At 37.2% G+C, this 19,649-nt stretch overlaps 1 protein-coding gene across 2 annotated transcripts in view; it reads right to left on the reverse strand.

The window, feature by feature from the left end:
* USP9X (ubiquitin specific peptidase 9 X-linked) overlaps nt 1–19,649 on the reverse strand; it is a 106,379-nt gene that overhangs the window by 57,449 nt on the left and 29,281 nt on the right. For both annotated transcript variants that reach the window (XM_055702283.1, XM_055702282.1), the window contains exons 5-13: nt 12,878–12,990; nt 11,887–12,105; nt 10,664–10,779; nt 10,174–10,425; nt 9,958–10,096; nt 8,172–8,324; nt 4,145–4,249; nt 2,421–2,627; nt 1,332–1,468 (exon numbers count right to left, since the gene is read on the reverse strand). In XM_055702283.1, coding sequence (XP_055558258.1) covers nt 1,332–1,468; nt 2,421–2,627; nt 4,145–4,249; nt 8,172–8,324; nt 9,958–10,096; nt 10,174–10,425; nt 10,664–10,779; nt 11,887–12,105; nt 12,878–12,990 — 1,441 coding nt within the window. The remainder of the gene's footprint in view (nt 1–1,331; nt 1,469–2,420; nt 2,628–4,144; nt 4,250–8,171; nt 8,325–9,957; nt 10,097–10,173; nt 10,426–10,663; nt 10,780–11,886; nt 12,106–12,877; nt 12,991–19,649) is intronic.

Genomic DNA, 19,649 nt, shown 5'->3' on the forward strand with positions numbered 1-19,649 from the left:
TGGAAGAGACTGTCTGACAAAAAAAGAAAAAAAGAAAAGGAGAGATATTCAAGCCACCTAACTGTATGTATACCATACAGGGAACCTCAATTTCCACAGTCAAAAGAATTTAGGTTCCTCCCAAGATTAATTCAGAGCAGAAACCTAACCAGTGCCTTCAATGAGCTCTGCTTCAAAAATTACTTTAAGCAAAGCCTCTTTGTTAAGGCATTGGGCTAAAAAGCATTCAATCTGAACAAATACCATGAAAACCAGGTAGCTACGGTCACCTAGATCTTACAGCATATAAAAAGGTTAAGGACTCCAAGACACAGAAACCAGACTTGACTGCTAATAAACAGGTAACTTTGACACTGTTGGAAAAACCTCAATTATTTACATGAAACTGTAAAGGATTAACATGACATGAAAATTGAGAAAGATGTTGCAAATTGAATGAATAAAAGAAACCTCCAAAAGCCAGGAATGCAATATTATCACAGCTCCTTAAAACGGTGTCACAATAAGGAGACAGCATTGTGTAAAACTGAAGGCTTGTTTTCTTCAGCATTCCCAGCCTTCATCCTTCTTGTAAGCAGACTGTAATAACAACATTGATTTGCATACTTCGCCTGCTTACAAGAATTAAAACAGAAATAAAATGTATGCGACACCAATATAGAAACAACACTGTTCTGGAGTTTGTAAAAATTCTGATGTGGATACAAAAACTGTTAGGGGCACAGAACCTCAGATATTTCTGTAGTGAAAAGACATTTAAAATAATAAAGCCAAGTACGTATATTTTAACAACGCCAAACAGACAATTGCTTTTCTTCTCTTCTTCCTTTAAAAAACAAAACAAACCCAACACATTTTTAATCTCTTCCATTCGGAAGACAGAATCAGTATTTTTCCCCAGACAAAAAAGTCACCTTTGATTTTAAGTATATAAACTAGACAACCTGTATAAATTTAACATCAAAGAATAGGGATGGGTGGGTATGTTTATGTGTCTGTATGTGTGTGCATACATCTATATATATGCACGTAAAATATTTATACTTTGTAAGCTAAGTCCACAGATAATAGAAAAACAAACCCAAACTTTCCACAGATCAGAGTACTACTACAAAAATTAATAAAAACTTGAGGAAAGAGTCAATGCTCTCTTACTGATCCAGGTGTCTGAATTTTTAAAGGTGATTTATACACATTAGAACAAACTCAAGAACATCTTCAAACACAGGTTATGATTTTACCTAAGCTTTCCCTGTCTCTTGTAAAAAAAAAAATTAAATTTGCCTCATTCTAACCCATCCAGCTTTTTTTTTTTTTTATTCCATTCTTACCTCAAGTTTTGTGGTGCTTCACCAAACAAACTGCAAATTTCTCTAATTTGTTTCAGTGCAGGAATTACCCATTTGTCATTTGTGCGAAGCTCTTCTATAAAACGATCTATCCACTGGATCTTTTGTGTATCTCGATCCTTAAAGAACAAGTGTTTATAATCAAGATCAAGTGTATTGCTGAAACTATTATTATTCCCTTAACTTTACCTGCTTCCAAGACAGAACAGAACACACAAAGCCACATAAATACTAGATCAATTGAGTTCTGAAGCATACAAGCATAATAAAAGTATCTGAGCAGCACTATGTGTTGGCAGAAGCTATCGGTATGTTACAATTTCTCTGCCTTCAAGCACTCAAGCAATTCAGTAGGTACTTAAGAAAACCTCTAGCTAGACAGAATCAGTGTAAATAATTTGCTCTTTCCCTTCTTTCATCTATTTCTGCTCACTTGTACTCAAGAGTAAACTGCCATAAAATATCAAGAAACAATGAGAAACTGTTTCTTAACAACTAACAAACAAAACCTGCTGGTGGCTGTCAAGACAGAAAACGGATTCATTTCTAACCATAATGAATTATTATTCTGGCAGACTTCCAAAGAAATTTGGTTGGGGAAGGAGAACATGTAATAGTTTTCTCTGTCCTTTGCTAGGTCCTTTCTAATATTATACAAGACTTATGAGGACTTACTAGGGAAAAAAAACCCCAAACAACAAAACCCCACACAAACAAATTAGCATAATCAAGTTCACAAAAAAGCGAAGTGAGGAGAGGGGCTGCTTCTCCTTTCTCCCTATTCACTTTGGTAGGGTTCTTTTCCAATTCCTCCAATGTGATCATTACAGTATGTCACCAACTGCAACAAGACAAGCAAACTGATGTATTTCACTCTAATTAAAGCATGAACTGTGTTATTTTAAATATGTCCCATACATTTTTAAAGTACCTGGATGTTGACAAAAGTAATAAAAATCTATGGTAAGGAACACCTTTGTTAAAATTACCAAATCCCTTCAATTTTTCACGGGGGATGGAAGGAAACTCTCAAGAGACTGATTTCACAATGGAACATACCAGATTACTCACCTGTGAACAGCTATAATCTAAGATTTTAATATGGGCACTAAGAGCCTGGTCCATGATATCAACTGGTACATCATCACTATGAGCCAAATTCCACAAAAGGTTCAGCACTTTGTGTGCCATCACACCGTCCTTGTCATCCTCTGCAAGACGACGAATCAACTCAAGTAGTTTCTCACGCTGTTTCTTGCTTGCATTTGTCCAACTTGCCTAAAAAAATTTTGTTTGATATGAAAACCATTTTTCTTAATTCCACACATAACCTGCGCCATTAATGAATGATGGAACAATAAAGGAATGCATCTATATAAAGACCTTTCACATTAATTTCTTTCATTAAAAATAGACAGCACATTTGATCATTACAGAAGGTAGACAATTGAATAACTCCTCTAGAGTTCACAACTAAGGTGTATTCAACTTGAGACTTAAAGGAAAAAAAAAGGATGTTTATTTAAATAAAGATCACAGATGTGCTTGCAAAAGTTAACATTACCATTGGGAAGATCACCAACAGTCAAAATAGTGGACTCAGCTGTTTCTTGCAAATGCTTCCTTAAAACTCCTGTGCTTATACTTAAAAGGCTTCTTAAATAGCTTATAATCACTCAATGAATAAAATTTTAATATCACTTGTGCTTCTGAATCTAACTGAAACAAATGTCCTCTGCATTAAGTTAACCTTTTTCTGAGTACACTTCTAATATAACATTACTTCATATCCACCTCTCAAAGTCAGACACAGCTTGAGACAGTTCACACACAGAATTTTTCAGCATTTAGTTCAGTTATCTGGATTACAGAACATTAGACCCATATTCAAACCAGAGGACAACCATTAATCAGAGCACAAATTGCATGTAACACAATATGTGACTATAACACATTTATCTAGAAACAGAAAACAGAGTCTACGAAGCTGGCTTGCATTTTCTAGTACAGCAGATCATCTCCTAAAAGTGAAACAGTAAAACAAGTCAGACAGCACCACTACTGGAAGCTACAAATGTTAATGTTAGCGCACTTCAAAGCCAGTGAATAACAAACTTTCAGAAACAAATCTGGTTTGTGATTTCAGTTATATCATGATATGTTTATAAACATTCAACTTTATCTTCCTGAGACTGTTTCATTCTGTATCTATGTTAAACAGAGTGAAATTACAACATGATGAAGAGAAGGCTGGGGGAGCAGGGAACAGTAGTCCTTGATCCTTGATGTCCTCTACTTAAAGATCAAAAGTAGCAACGGCCAGTAAACTTGATGAAAACTTTTCTAATGCTAGGAAAAAAACATTATTTGCTAAATCACAAACAGTTGGTACATTGCAACAAATGCAAAGAGGTATTTAAGATAAATGACTTATTTTATTAGAAAAATTCAGAATTTGTAGGATTGCCAAATGTCCCTTTAGTACTACAGACCTCAACAGACACTGATTACTGAGAAGCATTTAAATCAGAAAACAGAACTGTCAATTAAACCAACGTAACTAGCCTTTGCTTTAGACAGGAAGTAAATAAAAAAATATCTCACAATGAATGCTTTAAACAATAGCGCATTCTAGCATTTCTAATATTAAGTATTACAGACTGCTGCTACACAGGAAGAAGTCTTAACACAGGTAAACTGTATCTAAAATAAGGAGAGTAGATGCTGAAAGAGTCACAAGTCTGTTTCCCAACTTCATAATCTATTTCCTGAATAGTCAAAACATGCATAGTTACCTTAAAACAATCAAACAGGTGATCCAGCTGTTCAGGAGAGAAATCCCAAGCTAATTTTGCAAGGAGATCATGTACATTTTTTACAATGGCTTCATGTTTTCCTGCCTGTCAAGGAGAGAGAAAGAATCCACCAACATTCGTAGTAATCCATATTAAGTCAAGCAGCAAGACATCCTACATCATTTTTATAAGACAGTTTGAGGTGGCCAGCAAGAAAAGCTGATGCTGAGGGAGCAACATGGCAAACTGAATACTTACTTCACTGGGAAGTCACAGTATTTAGATCTCCCTTCTACTACATCTAAGTATTTAAGCGTGCTCTCTGTGTGTGTGCACACAAGAATTTATTTAGAACATATAAACTCTGCAGTGTCACAGTATTTATTTTTTTAACAAATCATGCTGGGACAGCAGATAAAGTCTAAAAGGGTATTTTAACTTACAAATCAGTATTTTAAGTTAATGTAGGTTTTTGGTTTTTTTAAAGAAAGGGCTTGAAATCCACTTCTTCGATGAAATTCATTGAGGTGTTTTAAGCTGTAAAACAGTTTTTAGTATTTCCACATAGTTTCTCAGGCTGAAGTACTTCCTTCGTGCTAGTAGATCCATGGACAATGAAAGCTTTCTATTAAAACAACTTGTTGACAGACAACAGTTTAAAGTCCAGCAGCTTATGAATTTATGAAGTCTAACAATCAAACAACTAATGGCAAGATGTTGATTTATATACTAGGCATGATTTTAAGTGAGAGTTTGGTCTATATCACAATTTTGACACTTAAGGAAGACGACTAAGGAAAAAACAGCTCTCTCAATTTTAACTCTGGATGAAAAGAAAGTTTCCTTCCTACATGCCCTGGCTGGAAAATGCATACTATATTTTAAATCTGCATTCAAAACCAATTCTGGACTATGTGAATCAATAGCCGATTTACTGTAGAAAAATTTCCTGTAATTGTAAAATAAAAAATGCTAAACAAATACCTAGAAAACAAACTCTGATGTAATTAATCTTGTACAGTATTAAAAATGCATACATGAGCAGTTTTTGAAATTCATTTCCTTCTAAAAGCTTGCATTGGTAGTTCACTTAAAAACAAAAAAAAGAGATTAACAGCTCTGTTACATGCTGTGCTGTAAATTCTTTATAGCATGCCATAAATTTTTCTTTTAAAAAAAGTGAATTTAAGTAGTAACATTCATTTTCATGTTACGGGTCAGATTATGACACAGAATTACTAAACCACTTATTCCACTTGATTCTCATCAACTAACTTTTTTCTCTTACCAGACCATTTTCTGGACAGAAAAAAACCTGGCAGCATAAAAGGCAAAAAGAGCATCTAGCATACAACAAATAAAAGCAGTATGCACAGCTGCGTGGGGGTTGGGGGAGCAGGGCAAGAACAGTAAGAATAAGGCACATAACTATCCTGTTGTTGGAGGTTTTTAAGAGACATGAGGAAGCTGTACAAGACAGTAGGAGGAGGTAAGAAACCTGGTGTGTGACCTGTCAGCTCGCTCTGCAGAAACAGGGAAGAGCCTGTAAAATTCTAGTTAAATGCTCCAGAACATAAGTAATGAGACTCCAACACTAGCCTCTGCAACTTGATTTCTTGTCCAGCTGCATCTTTCCCTGCAACTCAACAAGCTGCAACTTAATGCTTCCATTTAGAGACTTGCAACATTATTCCCTGAATCAAATATACTTTGATATTGTAAGTGCTGGCTTTATAAGACATAAAAACACGTCAATAAAACTTATGTTGCCTTCTAAAGGCAAAAGCAGCTGTCTATACTACTTTTCATAATCTTAATTTTATTCTATTTGTATACTGAGATTCTCAGGGGACTTCTACACTGTCAACTGTAAATTTGTGCATGCTCACCCTGTAAACCCAGGCAACAACGGCACTAACCTGAAAGCAAAACCACACTGTTGCTGCACTGAGCCAGAGCTAAAATAGCCTGCCTGTTATATAAAGCCACACAGTAAATCAACTCCTTGCTACTGAATTTCATGCTCCAGCTGCTCTTAGAAGTAGTCATGTAATAAGAACTTCTAAAAACTACTGAACACAGGAAGCAGTGAAGTTGGTAAAAATTATTCTGTATTAGCAGATTTTGGTATTCCTACCTTTTAGTCCATTTTACTTCCATGGCCAAAGCCACAGTGAAACCATGCACCTGAATAAGACTTACTGAATTCAACTTTCACTCACACACACCCCACCCCACCCCTCACCAAACAGGGCAAAACTACACCAAGTTCACACCGCAGCTACCTAATTGAAAGTGTAAGAAGCGAGCAGAGTAACCTGGGTATTTGAGGGCATGGGAGATTTATTCCCAAAAAAAATTTTCAATTTTTTATTTCAGCTGTTGGGGTGGACTGTCCCTATCTTTTAAGGGTTGCACCACTTGCTCACACTTTTCTAGAAGACCAAAAAAGTTTGGCTTAAACTAGCTGATCTGTATGTCCCATTTCCAGGCAAGTCATATAATTGCTTGGAAGACTTTTCTCCAAATTTCAGATTATTTTTTTTATTTTTATTTTTTTATAAAAAGTGAGGCTCTAATATAGCTAATAGAGGCCTACCACCAGCAAGCTAACTTCTCAGTCTTTTTTGCCCCACAGACTTCTTACAGTCTGGAAAGTTTTCAGCTTGTGGTCTGTAGACCTAACAGTACGATCACAGACCTTAATTCAAGTAGTCTGTGTACTGCTCTGATACATAGTTTAATTTTCTAAACAGGACTTAAGGATCATGAGAAAATTAAGACTTTCTTGAGTTTCAGCCTGCAGTTACTATAATTCTGAAATTGAAGTGCAGGGATTATGAAGTTAGTTGAAACACCAGAGATCTCAAGTCAACCATCCACTACATCACCTGCAGTCTCAAGTGTTTCAAATGTAACCTGAAAATACCATGGCCAAAAATAGGGACACCTGGATAAGTCCACTTAAGCCAAACTGTTAGAGTTTCATAAGAACATAAACATAAACTAGAGATATAATACTACCCAATTCCTGTATTTGCCCTTGTTGTAGTATACATCCCCAGCTAGCAACTTAGCACCACACAGCTGCTTGCGCTCCCTCGCTCTCTCTCTCCACCCCACAGTGGAATGGAGGAGAGAATCAGAAGGGTAGGAGTGTGAAAACTCACAGGTTAAGATAAAGAGTTTAATAGGTAAATCTTCTGTGCTACTTACATAGCCCCACAGAACTTACTATGAAGAAATTTAACTCTATCCCTGCCAAAACCAGTACAGCCCTCTATCTTGGAAATAACATTTAGCATTCCCACACTTGAAAGACTGCCCTGAGGGCTTACTTGCACAATTAAGAGTTTCACTACCTGTTCCTTATGAACAAGGATATATGTACTCCTGCTTGGTTCTATCCTAAAACAACCTCTTCTTTTCTGTCTATTCAATAATTAACAATTATTTTGTCTCTTCAGCAACCCAGAGCTAGGAAGCCCAGCTTCACTGATCGTTTAAGTAAACAAGACAGTATCACAAAACTTGTAATTTTTCAAAAACAATCATTACAAAGGGAAGAATCTGCTGTTAAACAACTTCTAGAACAACCACTATTATAACTGCTATTAATAACAGTGCTCTGCCCAGGAAAAATTTATACAACCCTGGTGAACTGGGACTAGCAATACAAATTCTTAGTGCATTTTAAAATATTAAGTCATCATGTATCGTATGCCTTCATAATCTAGACTTTGCTCAATGTTGAGGGTTCATTACTACTTAGAAAGGATTATCTTTACACCATGTTCCAAGTTGTCCCTCTAGACTCTGCATACATGTGTAGCAGACCACTTCTGCTGAAGACATCTGAGAAGGCAATTCTGAAATCCAGGACCCCAAAAAAGAACGCCATTTGATTTCAAATTTTTCTTTAGTTTTGTCTAACACCAAGCAAAAGAACCACAAGTTGTCTTCTCAATACGTAACATACAACAAGATCCCTCCTGTGCAGCAGCAGACAAGCAGTTGAATTCTTTACCTGTGCAGCCCAAATGTTGTCGAGATCCTGCAAAGTGAGGGCTTTCTCTTTGATGACAAAACGGAGAATCTTCTCTAACTTCTCTACATACTGAGGTTGATGAAGACTATCTCTCAATACAATTGATAAAATATTATTCTGCTGGATCCACTCCTTAATATAAAAAGAAAGTAGTGCCATCTCAAATTACTGGAAGTGCTGTCACTGATATTAAAGCCAAAAAGAAAAATTTCAACTCTGTTACAGACTAATAACTTTATATATAATGTTTTAATTGAGTGAAGTGAGAAAGATGCCGCACAAGAGGAAGACATTTATCTCTAAATTTAATTTATTCTTTAAAAAAAACACCCAGCATTTTAAATAATCCAATATACTAGTCACTGGGATATCTTAAGAGGAAGTATTTTTTCAAGCATATTAAAGTCATGAACTCAAAGCATAAAAAATGTTCAAACAACTCAAACATAAAAAGCCAACGGGAAGAACAGTTAACTCTTCTATTCAAGGAAGAAAATTTTTTTCTTCCAATTCACAATCATTAAATATCAAAACCAAACTGTTTTAAGACACTTCTAAGTTTTACCGGTAGACCTACAGACTATCACATAAAAAGGGCATAAGCAAGGACTGAAAAATAAGCAGGCTAGATTACTGAGGTATTGCTACTTATCGGGTTTTTTTTTTTTTCATGCTTCTAATCAAATTAGAGGCAAATATTCAAGTCATATTTAGGAAGATGCATTTTACAGTGGTGTTACTGACAGTCAGATTAGCATCATGTAATTTTTTTTTCAACTGAAACAAAGCACTGTGTGCTCTGAGCACAGAAGAAGAAAACAAACATAACACAGCATCATACCTTCCAAGAGTGTCCTTGATTAGACTTAGAATATTCAAGCTAGTCTCGTGAAATACTTAAATCTAGAAGTTTTCATTTAAAAACAGAGGTCTGATCTGAGATGCCAAACTATAGGGAGTATGTAAAAAGACAGACCTATTTCCTCCTACTGCTTTAAAAAGTCAAACTGCAGCCGTTCTTTTTTTGTCAGCAGTCCTTTTGCAGATTATAAACCTCACAACAGGTAGCCAGTCACAAAGATGAGGCAGAACAGTGCAAAAATCACTTAACACAATTAAATTTCACAAAAGTGAAGAGAAAATTGTCCTTATTTTAACTTTATAAATGCTCATTTTAACAGTTCCCTACACATGCACTCAAGCATGAAACAGTATTCAAAAATATGTAAATATTATATAAATAAGAAAGTGGTATGCAGAACTTTCTGTACCAAAGAATCCAGCTTCTGAAAAGTGGAAAGCAGAGTATTCACTTAGAACTCCGATGAGAAAAAAATTACCTGAAGCATAGAACCCAGACCATATCCTTATTTAAATGAACATTCAATTTTTAGGTACAGTGGCACTGAAGTTTCAAATGAATCACACCCATTTTATCTAGGGTTTACGTTGTTTTATTTCATTTTGTTGGGTTTTTTTAAACATTATATAAAACCCATACTATTCAAGGATCCCTTTTTAAAGCACATTTTTGGCAGCACTGAAAATAATTCTCAACAGCAGCTTTGAAACAAATACAGCATTTTTTCACATAAAGACTACTATTAAAATGACTTACTACCATCATGTGATACCTAATGTTTACAACACCAGATACGAAAATTAGTGGCATGTGCAGGATCCACAATATACAGCTACTCCTACCGTTAAAGTAGTAAGGAGGAAGCAACTTATTCAAAGAATTTCGGTGCAGAGAAGAACTTACTGCCATCCTTTCAGCTGTAAGCCACTCTTCCTCTTCAGGATTACCATGCCGATGAGTATAATATGACACACTGGATATTACTTTGTTAACTTCATTTAGTGCATTCATTTTACCATTGAAAGAAGAAATTTGTAACAACCTGTAAGAGAAAATAAATGTAAGATGTGTGAAAAAAAATGTCTGCAGTAGCATATCATATTAGGAGTAGCATCTTACCTAAGTATCATTTTTAACCTAAATATTTCTAAGTTTTTTACAGTTTCTTCTTGTCCTGGAACTCTGGAAGCTAAGTTCTTTAGAGATTTGATTATCATTGACAGAGCATCATTTTTGGCTTCATTCTTTGCTTCTTTTTTCAGTTCATCATCTGTTAAATTTTCTAAAAATTGTGGAACCATTTCTATAATTGGAAGGAAATATTTCTTCACTGTATGTAATGTGAGAAATTCGTAACATTGTCCAAATGGCCTAAAAATAAAGGAAAAAGTGATCAAAATGCCATAATATGTAGCTGTGCAATATCAGGATAGCAGGAGCAATTCATGCAAGGCAATTCAAGTCTATTTACAAGCACATGGAATGTTGAAGGTAAACACAACTAGTTAAGAGACATGATTGAGAGCAAGTGTTTCAAGAAAAGACTAAGTTTCGCGCTCTTAGTCCAACTTTTCCAAATATGTAGATTATTATTTCTAAAAAAACTCACTTGATGAGAGCTGCAATTATCTGAACATTCAATGCTGATCCACTCATGAAGCGATCATGCAAGATCTGAAATCCATTTAATGTGCCAAACTTGTTGATAAGATCTACTAACCAACCCTGCAATATAATAAATAGTTACTTTCTGACATTTACAAATTATCATCTAGAAATACTTCCACATACCCGTCAGTAACAAAATTTGCTTACAAAAAGTCCTTACAAAATAAACTGTTAGAAGGTAGCAGAATGGACAGTGAACCTGCCTATATAGTTAAAATACTCAGTTTTAAGGAAGTGCTTAAAATAGGCAACAAGATCATTCCAATTATCACATCAAAGAACAGATGCTATACATTAGCTATTCAAAGAAATTGATCAAGTACATAGTAATAAAAAGGACTATGCTTCAGGTTCAACTTTGGCTGCCTAGTTACTACAAGCAGCATGACAATTTGGTGTTTTTTTTCTGGTCCTGGATGTGATAGTGCTGCATATAAAAGCAGTAAGAATGCAAAATAATATTCTTCTAAACACTGTTAGCAATGAACACAAGGAAAGCCAAGGACATAGAGTTCTTTATCTTTGGTTCTTACACATCAATAGCTAACAGTTCCTATAAAAAGAAAAAAAGGAAGAAAGCAACAAAAAGATAGTTTAGTTAGCTCCTGACATTGTACCAATGCCATTTGGAGTACAATCGCGAAAAATTCAGATCCAAGAACCGGAACACATAAAACAAAAACAAACAAACAAAATACCCAAAACCTAAAACCATACTGACACTAGTATCCCACATCCGATTAAAAAGATTTCTCCCATCACTGGGAACTATAAGAAAAAAGGAGAGAAAATTCCTACTTTAGCACATACTCATAGCCTCAGAATATGTTGCCTACAAAATCATTTTGAGTGAGAAGGTAAATCCCTCAGCTGGCAAATACAAGCAAGCCAATTAACACAGTAGGAATGACATTTCAATAGTTGTGCCACCTTACCATAGAACATGACACAGTTTGACCGTGAACCAAAGACTGAAAGAGTGAGAAGGGGAAATGTACATTATATCATTACCAGTTAAGAGTCAAAAGCAGCAGAACATCTTAGTGGTACAGAGAATGAAGGGTTGGGGTTTTTTTCCCCCTTCTAAAAACACTTATTTATGGCTACTGTGTTATTAGGTAACACTGCATGAAATCAGGAATACAGGTCTGAAAACTCTTGTACCTTTGGTGATCGTGGGTCAGGAGGACGGGCATGAAGTTCATCTTCAGCGAGCTGGACTCCTGCAGGAACTGTTTCTGAGGGACGAGTACCATTGTATAAATGGAATTTGCAGTGAGGATTTAAGGCCATGGCAAGAAGTTCAAGAAGGGGAAACCAATCTTGGGACAGCTTAGCCACACAGAGTTCCACTAGTCGATGAGTGTTGTTAATAATACATCTCTATTAAGAAAACAACAGCCAAGAATATGGCAGGTGACTTAACAATAAATATGAACTATAAACTCTGAACCAATTGTACCTAGCATGCAGAGTTGCGTAAGAGTTTTACAATATTGTATTTTAAGTTGTACTTCCTCCAAGAAAGGGTTTAAAACAAACTTTAAACTACCTGTTTTCAGCTAAAAATTAAATTTACGAAAATAACACAAATATTTTTGGTTGAGACACTGATGAATCACTACTGAACCATTAACTTTTCCTTCTTTCTCCCATTTATCTCACAGATTGTAATTTGCTTAAGATCTTTACAGTTTCTCATTTGGCCTGTGACTAGCTGCCCAACAGGTAGTTTTTAAATCCAAGCAGTTGCTGCAAACATTCAGAAATCAGCAAGCTGCTAAAAGCTTTTACTAAAAAAAGCAAGTTTTCATGTCCTAGCATGCACATAAAAATAAGCGGGTCTCTAGGCATCTGGCCAAAGACAGCCTGCCTAACAAGAGCTACACTTCTGAACATACAAAGTTCCGTTCCCCCCCCATACCATCTTTCATGTTTTATCTCCTTCCAAAAACACCAGAAGCAGTAAGATACAACAATCATAGAAGGACAATCGCTCTCCACCCCCTAGCCATGCATACAAGAGTTCCCCCAGTTCTCTATTGAGATGAATTTCAAAAATGAGATTCAGTCTCTGCAGTCTCCTCAGTCACAAAGGCAGTCTCCTTCCTCATTTGAATTACTTTTTTTCAGAAACACAACTTTAAAAACTCACATGAATCTCAAACTTCCAGCCACTCACTGCCTCATCTGTAAGGATTTTTGTGAAAGATATTGTTAACCCATCTCGAAAAAATCGCTGGCATGCTTCGCTTTTGACATCAAGGCCTATTTTAAAACAGAAAAGAAAAAATAAACTATTAGACATGCAATTTCATTAGTTGTTACATGGACTTTTAAATGTTGAAAGCAGTGATTTGGTGGGCTGGTTTTGGCCAGTGTAGAATTAATTTTCTTCACAGTACCCACTATGGGGCTATGCTTTGCATTTGTGCTGAAAACAGTATTGATAACACAAGGATGTTTTAGCTAATGCTGAGCAGCATGTGCACACCGTCAAGGCCTTTTCTGCTTTTCCACCCCACCGGCAAGTACTCGGCATGCACAAAGCACCAGGAGGGACACAACCGGACAGCTGACCAAAGGGATATCCCATACCATGTGACATTATGCTCAGTATATAAAGCTGTGGGAAGGAGGAGGAAGGCAGGGATATTCAGAGTTACAGCATTTGTCTTCCCAAGTAACTGTTATGGAGCGCAATGGAGCCCTGCTTTCCCGGGGATGGCTGAACACCTGGCTGCCAAAGGGAACTGGTGAATGAATTCCTTGTTTGCTTTGCTTGCATGAGTGACTTCTGCTTTACCTATTAAACTGTCTTCACCTCCACCCACAAGTTTCTCACTTTTACCATTCTGATTCTCTCCCCCACTCCACTGGGGAGAGGAGTGAGTGAGTGGCTGCTTGGTGCTTATCTGCCAGCTGTGGTTAACCCTGACGTGGACAAAGATTTGGTGTTTAAAGTCTCAGAATTATTTTAAAAAGAAGCCTTGGATGAAGACAAACCTACATAACCTTCAATGGACAAAAACCTGACGGATTAATGTTCTACTAAAGCCACCTCGAAAAATGCATATTTAGATAATTTATTTTAAAAACATGTGATAGGGTGGGTTGGTTTTTTTTCCCACGCCTGTAACACTTGGAAGATATAGCAGCAAAAACAACCACCAAGTACAATCTTTATTTTCCATTCTTCTGGTATATACACATTTATATAAACTTGTATTTAGTTTCTAGCAGTAAAACTCAGTGAGTGAAGAGGAAAAACTGTGAGAGCTGCTCAGCTTCCCAGACACAATTAACCTGCAAAAATAAACACAAATCCTTCTGTCTCTCACCTTCATTTGAAGTACAGTTTCTTGTAATCCTGCTGCCAGGACCCAACACTACTGTAAAACTTAGCAGCCACCATACATCAAGTTTAATTTTAAAGAACAGTGCTCCATATTTTTCTTTTAGCTATTTTAAAGCACTGGAGTGACCCAGTATTTCAAGAAATCTGTATCTCCCCTTCAAAAGTTCAGCTAAAAAAATCTAAACAGGGCTAAAAGTCAACAGAAAAATGTATTGAATATGCATCAGTACACACTGGAAACAATGTAAGCCACTGGGCACATACAACGAAAAGCATGACCCGCTTGCACCATTTCTTTACAGAACAACTTTAATTTTCATTCAGGGAATCTTAGCATTCAACAATTCTACAGCATCCAGATTCACAAAAATTATTACCCCCACCCCCCTGCAAACTCCTTAATGAGACATCCTGACAAGAACTTCCACTGGTTTGGGAAGGACTTATTTGGACTATCAAATTAAAGTTCCTCATAGTCATAAACACCTGTGCAACAGAGGTTCCTTTCAAAATGGTCACAGAACACCGGCCCTACGTTAGCACATACCACAAAGGTTTTCTGAGCTACTGTAACAGGGCTTGCTAGCCTATACTCTTATAGTGGGTACAGCTCTCAAGCAACTCCTTCTGAACTAGTCCAGTGTTCCCTCTTTTTATCACTACGAGGCACATGATATACACTATGTGACCAAGTATAAGTCCACATTATCTCCCTATGTAGTTTGCCATCTGGATAACAGACATCCCTACACTATACAGTAAATGCTAAGACCGGTAACAAAAGGCCAGAAGCTACAGCAATGACAACATGACAAGAGATGAGAGATGGTGGATACTGCCTAAAACTTAGGCATTTGCAATAAACGAAGGACATTAACTCCTCAAGGAGGTAAAGCTGACAACTTCACCCTACAAAAAACAGGCAACAGGGAAGGCATCCAACGTGGAAAACTTTACCTAGGGCAAAAGTTCCTTTCTGAAGCCAAATTTAACAGTAAATTTATTTCTTCAATACAAACTCAAAGCAGGTGCTCAAGTGATTTAAACATTCCTTGGAGTATCAGTATATTGCATTGAAATATCTCTCAAACATCCAAGTACTTATTGAACCATCTTACCCACAACAGTTAGTTGGCCAGCTCCAGTCAGCAAGACATTTCAAACCAAGTTCAGGAATACCAAAACAGAGTATGTTTCAAAATACATTGTTGTCCTTTCTTTCCAAGTTCAGTGAAGTACAGAGAGGGAAGACAGAACCTTAGAAGATAACTGTGTGACTCCTGGATATACAATCACTTTCTACCTTCTCCCACAGTGTTGTATACTGCTAGAACAACAGATGGTACCTATGGAAGGAACCAAGGCTAGATGACTACAAGGCCCAGAGTATCATAGAAGCAGGGTACAGAAGTCCTAGAAGACAGCAAGTTGGGAGAGGAAGCAAGAGTAATCCAAAGACAGTAAGAAGAACAGCAATTACTAGACATCTGACATCTACTGCCTGCATCAGATTCAGTATCATGAACTGTCAGCTGAGACCCCAAGCAGACATTTTTCTCCCTGTTGTCCAAATTCTGAGGGCAGAGAAGAATAAGGAAGAACACAAGAGATGTGCATGCGGCCCTGAGCTAAGTATTTATAGAGAAAAGTTGGAGAAACTGATTATGCAGTGAGAAAAAAGTGAATATGAGAGGAAAAGGTGATGTGCAACATACAGTATATGGCAGTTGCAAATCAGGGACTGGAGAAAGAACAGAGGGCCATTTGATTTCTGCACCTGTGCTTCAAAGCACTCAACATGCCAGATTAACGCACTCTGCATGGCTTATCCTGCTACAAGAGCAGAAACACTCTGGGTCCACAGAACTTGTCAGTCCAGATGCAACTGTATATGAACAAACTCTGATACGTCTAAGGGGTATTCAACAGCATAGGACTGGAACACCACGGCTCCAAGCAAAAAAAATCGCCTAGCTCCTCTTCTACAGGACTTTGGGTTGCACAACTTGGAAGCTGCGAGCACAGAGCTGAGCTGCCTCCACACACTGGCATAGTGTAGGTCTGTGCCAGTGAAGCCACCCCAGACCTGGAGGCTCAAGAACTGCAGCACAGAAAACTTTCAGCGTCTTGGCAAGGGCTGGCTCAAACCCTGCAGAACAGAGAGTGATCTGCAGGTAATAAGCTGCGGGGAAACCCACACTCGCCCATGGGCACAATGGTTACACATGGCACTCAGACTCTGGCGGACTTTCAGTAACTCTTAATCATCAGTAGTCCTTCTATACCCGGGGTCCTCAAACTATGGCCCAGGGGCTGGATACGGCCCCCCAGAGTCCTCAATCCGGCCCCCGGTATTTACAGACACCCCCCGCCCCCCCCCCCCCCCCCCCCCCCAGCCGGGGGTTGGGGCAGGGAACCAAGCAGCCGCAGATGACTGCCTGCCACTGCATCCGCACGCCGGCCCCCTGTTTAAAAAGTCTGAGGACCCCTGTTCTATACCAAGACACTACACTGATCCTGCTGTAGTTCACTTCACTGAATTGGTTCTAGTCCAAATATCTGGCTAAGAAAGTTTGGAACATGAGGACACGAATCTGCTGTTTTCGCTTTACACAGATGGCAAAAATAACCATTTCAAGGAACTGCATAAGATACAGCTTCAGAAAGGAACTCAAGAGTGGTCCCACAGAAATGCAGATGGATCATCCAGAGAGAGATGGTCTTAAGAAGATGTTGGAAACAACTTCCATTATTGGGCTGCCTAGCTTTTGGATGCACATGTGCTTGCACACACAAATTTTTGTAGGGTTTTTTTCGAGGCTCTAGGGCCTGCCTCTCTTTCCCATTGTGTAAGCCTTTGTAATTCATCAAAACTAAAGATTTGAGATCAAGGTTGAAAGTTTAAGTTGTTCAGTGAAATCTCATTTCACTTTAAATAAGCAAAAAATTGTAAAAGTTGCCTTCCTTACATGTGTCACATTGGGAAGCTTTGGCAGCATGTTAAAAATGGAGCATAAACATTAGAAGCAATAAAATCCACAATAAAGACAGAACAGTGCAGAGTTGTTGAGAGGATTTTGAGAGAATGAGTGGAGAATATTCTGGCCTATAAAAAACCAAAACCTTAAAATAAACAATTTTTTAACTTTTAAATTTATAGCATCCAACTCACTATGACATTTATTTCTGGAGCAAATCTCATTACTCAAAACACTTTATAAATATTCCATAATTATTGTGAAGATGAACATCAGTCCTGCTATTAAACACTACTTTCCAAATAGGTTTTCTTTCATTAGCAAGTAACTCCAGACTATCAAATGATAGTCTCACGGCTTGCTTAATGAAGACTAATACATTGATGCCTACACATAAAAAGATTATCTCCCATAAATAAATGCATCTGCCAGGACTAATGCAAATCACAGTCTAGACAGGATTCATACTACTCTGTCAAATTTGCTCCTTGCACTTGAAGGTGGTAATGATGACATTTAATTCTTATGAGTACTTTCAATTCTGTTCAATTATGTCCCATTCAATTTCAATTCCTGAAAAGATTTAAAGAGGATGTAAACCACTCTGATTTTATAGACACAAACAGCACAAACAGCAGTTAGTACAGATTCACTCCAGAATGCCAATGACCACTGTCAATGCAAGGAATAAAAGCTACTTAAGAATCCCAACCACTAGAAAATGGTGCTTGGTAAAAAAAAAAATTTAGTGGGTTCTTTTTAGGTTGCTTCACAATCTAAATTATTTATACAGTGCAATATAAATTTTATGTAATTCAACAGCTGGTTATTTTTCTATTTCTCCTTTCAGTTGTTCTCTTTTGAACCAACTCCTAAGATTAAGAAAAATGCCCATAGACAGGTTGAAAATCGTCCAGTCTTAGCCGTTACTGAGATAATGGAACACATTTTTAACCTGTTAAAGAAAGATACACAACAGAACCATTTATATTACTTCTCTATATATACACAACTCTTCAACAGTGTCTGCCAAGTCTTGAGCTACCAAACCAGTGTCAGTTACACCAAGTGAGCACCCTATCATATTCCTCGAGCACTGAAAGTTATTTAAAAAAGAACCATCTTAGTAATCATCTAACTACAAGAAGAAAATCATCTAGGATTAATGGTAAAGATAACATTAAAAGTAGTTAAACAACTACTTTATCAGCTTTCCTTGTTTTCTCCTTAGCCAATAATCCTTGCATATGTACACCTAGGAATTCATCTAGAGGGCAAGGGGAAGAATAATTAAATAGCAACACTATGTCCAATTCTGAAAATGGCCTTTAAGAACTTAATAAAAATTGAAGTGCATAAAGCATACAAATACATTTCCACTGGTTTTCACAATTTCAAGAGGAAAAAAAAAAAGAGAAGACTGTGTCTGGGAACTTTCAACTAAGTCTGAAGCTTTGGAGAAGTACACTGATGTTAAGAGCAGCCAAAAAAAATCTCGTTCTGCTCTTATTACTTCATTGAGGTGACAGCTTTTTGGGTTGTTTGGGGTTTGGGGTTTTTTTTTCCAAAAAATTACTTAACAGCTGGCAGTACATACATGTCCTGTCTCACAAATCACAAGCAGAGAATTTCTTTTTTACTGCACTATTCCAATAGCCCAGACAGACAGATGGCTGCATTTTCTTTCTGTAAGTTGGCATGTGTTTTGCTCCTGAACAGATGCAATCACTTGAAAATCCTACTCACCTTAGGATTCCTGCCAGACCTAGCTACATGCAAAGCAGCCAATTCGAATTGCAACTATGGCTGATAGGTCAGTGTTGGTAACAACACGTCATTACCCTATTCTGGATCACAAGGGTGCACCTTAACTTGTGTTTCTCCAGAGAGTGCTCCAAAGCAAAAAAGACTTACAGAAAACTATCAAGATAACCCAGAATATCACGACCACAACTAGCTTTTTATTCTTACAACTGCCTAAGAATGGCCTTTATTAACAGGGAATTTAAGTTGCCCTGGTCCAGCTATGCAAAATCAAGGAACAGGTCACTGTATTTAAAACACAACTAGCTGGTAAGCGTAGAAATTCCAGAAAAAAATTTTGATCTAAACTTCTGGTACTACTCAAACACTGGGGCAACAAATACTGACCAGAACAGGAAACCAAAGCGACTTTCCAGGAGAACAGAACTTCCCAGAACACAACAAACTTGTCAATCTGACTAGTACAATTTAGCAAAGGCATACAACACAGTCCTGATACAGAACCCTGCTACTTCCAAGCAAGACAGACACAGCAAGCAATATTTCAGAATTGTAAGTCTAAGTCTCTTTAAAATTCTAACTTTTCTCCAATATTCTCAACAAGTGTGCATGTGCTAAATTTGAACAAAAAATTATGGCAAGACATTTGGAAAGCTAGATTAGTAACTTATTTTTAAAAACATAGAACTGAATTTTAGTATCTGTTACAAAGACCAAGCCCAGTAGGTCTGATACCAAAGTGATACAGAAAACATGCAAGACAGGAGTGACAAGATTTTTATTGCTGTGAGCTTACTGAACTTCCCTACTCATGCTAAGGCACCTAA

This window comes from Falco cherrug, chromosome 2, assembly GCF_023634085.1.
Source record: "Falco cherrug isolate bFalChe1 chromosome 2, bFalChe1.pri, whole genome shotgun sequence".
NCBI lineage: Eukaryota > Metazoa > Chordata > Aves > Falconiformes > Falconidae > Falco > Falco cherrug.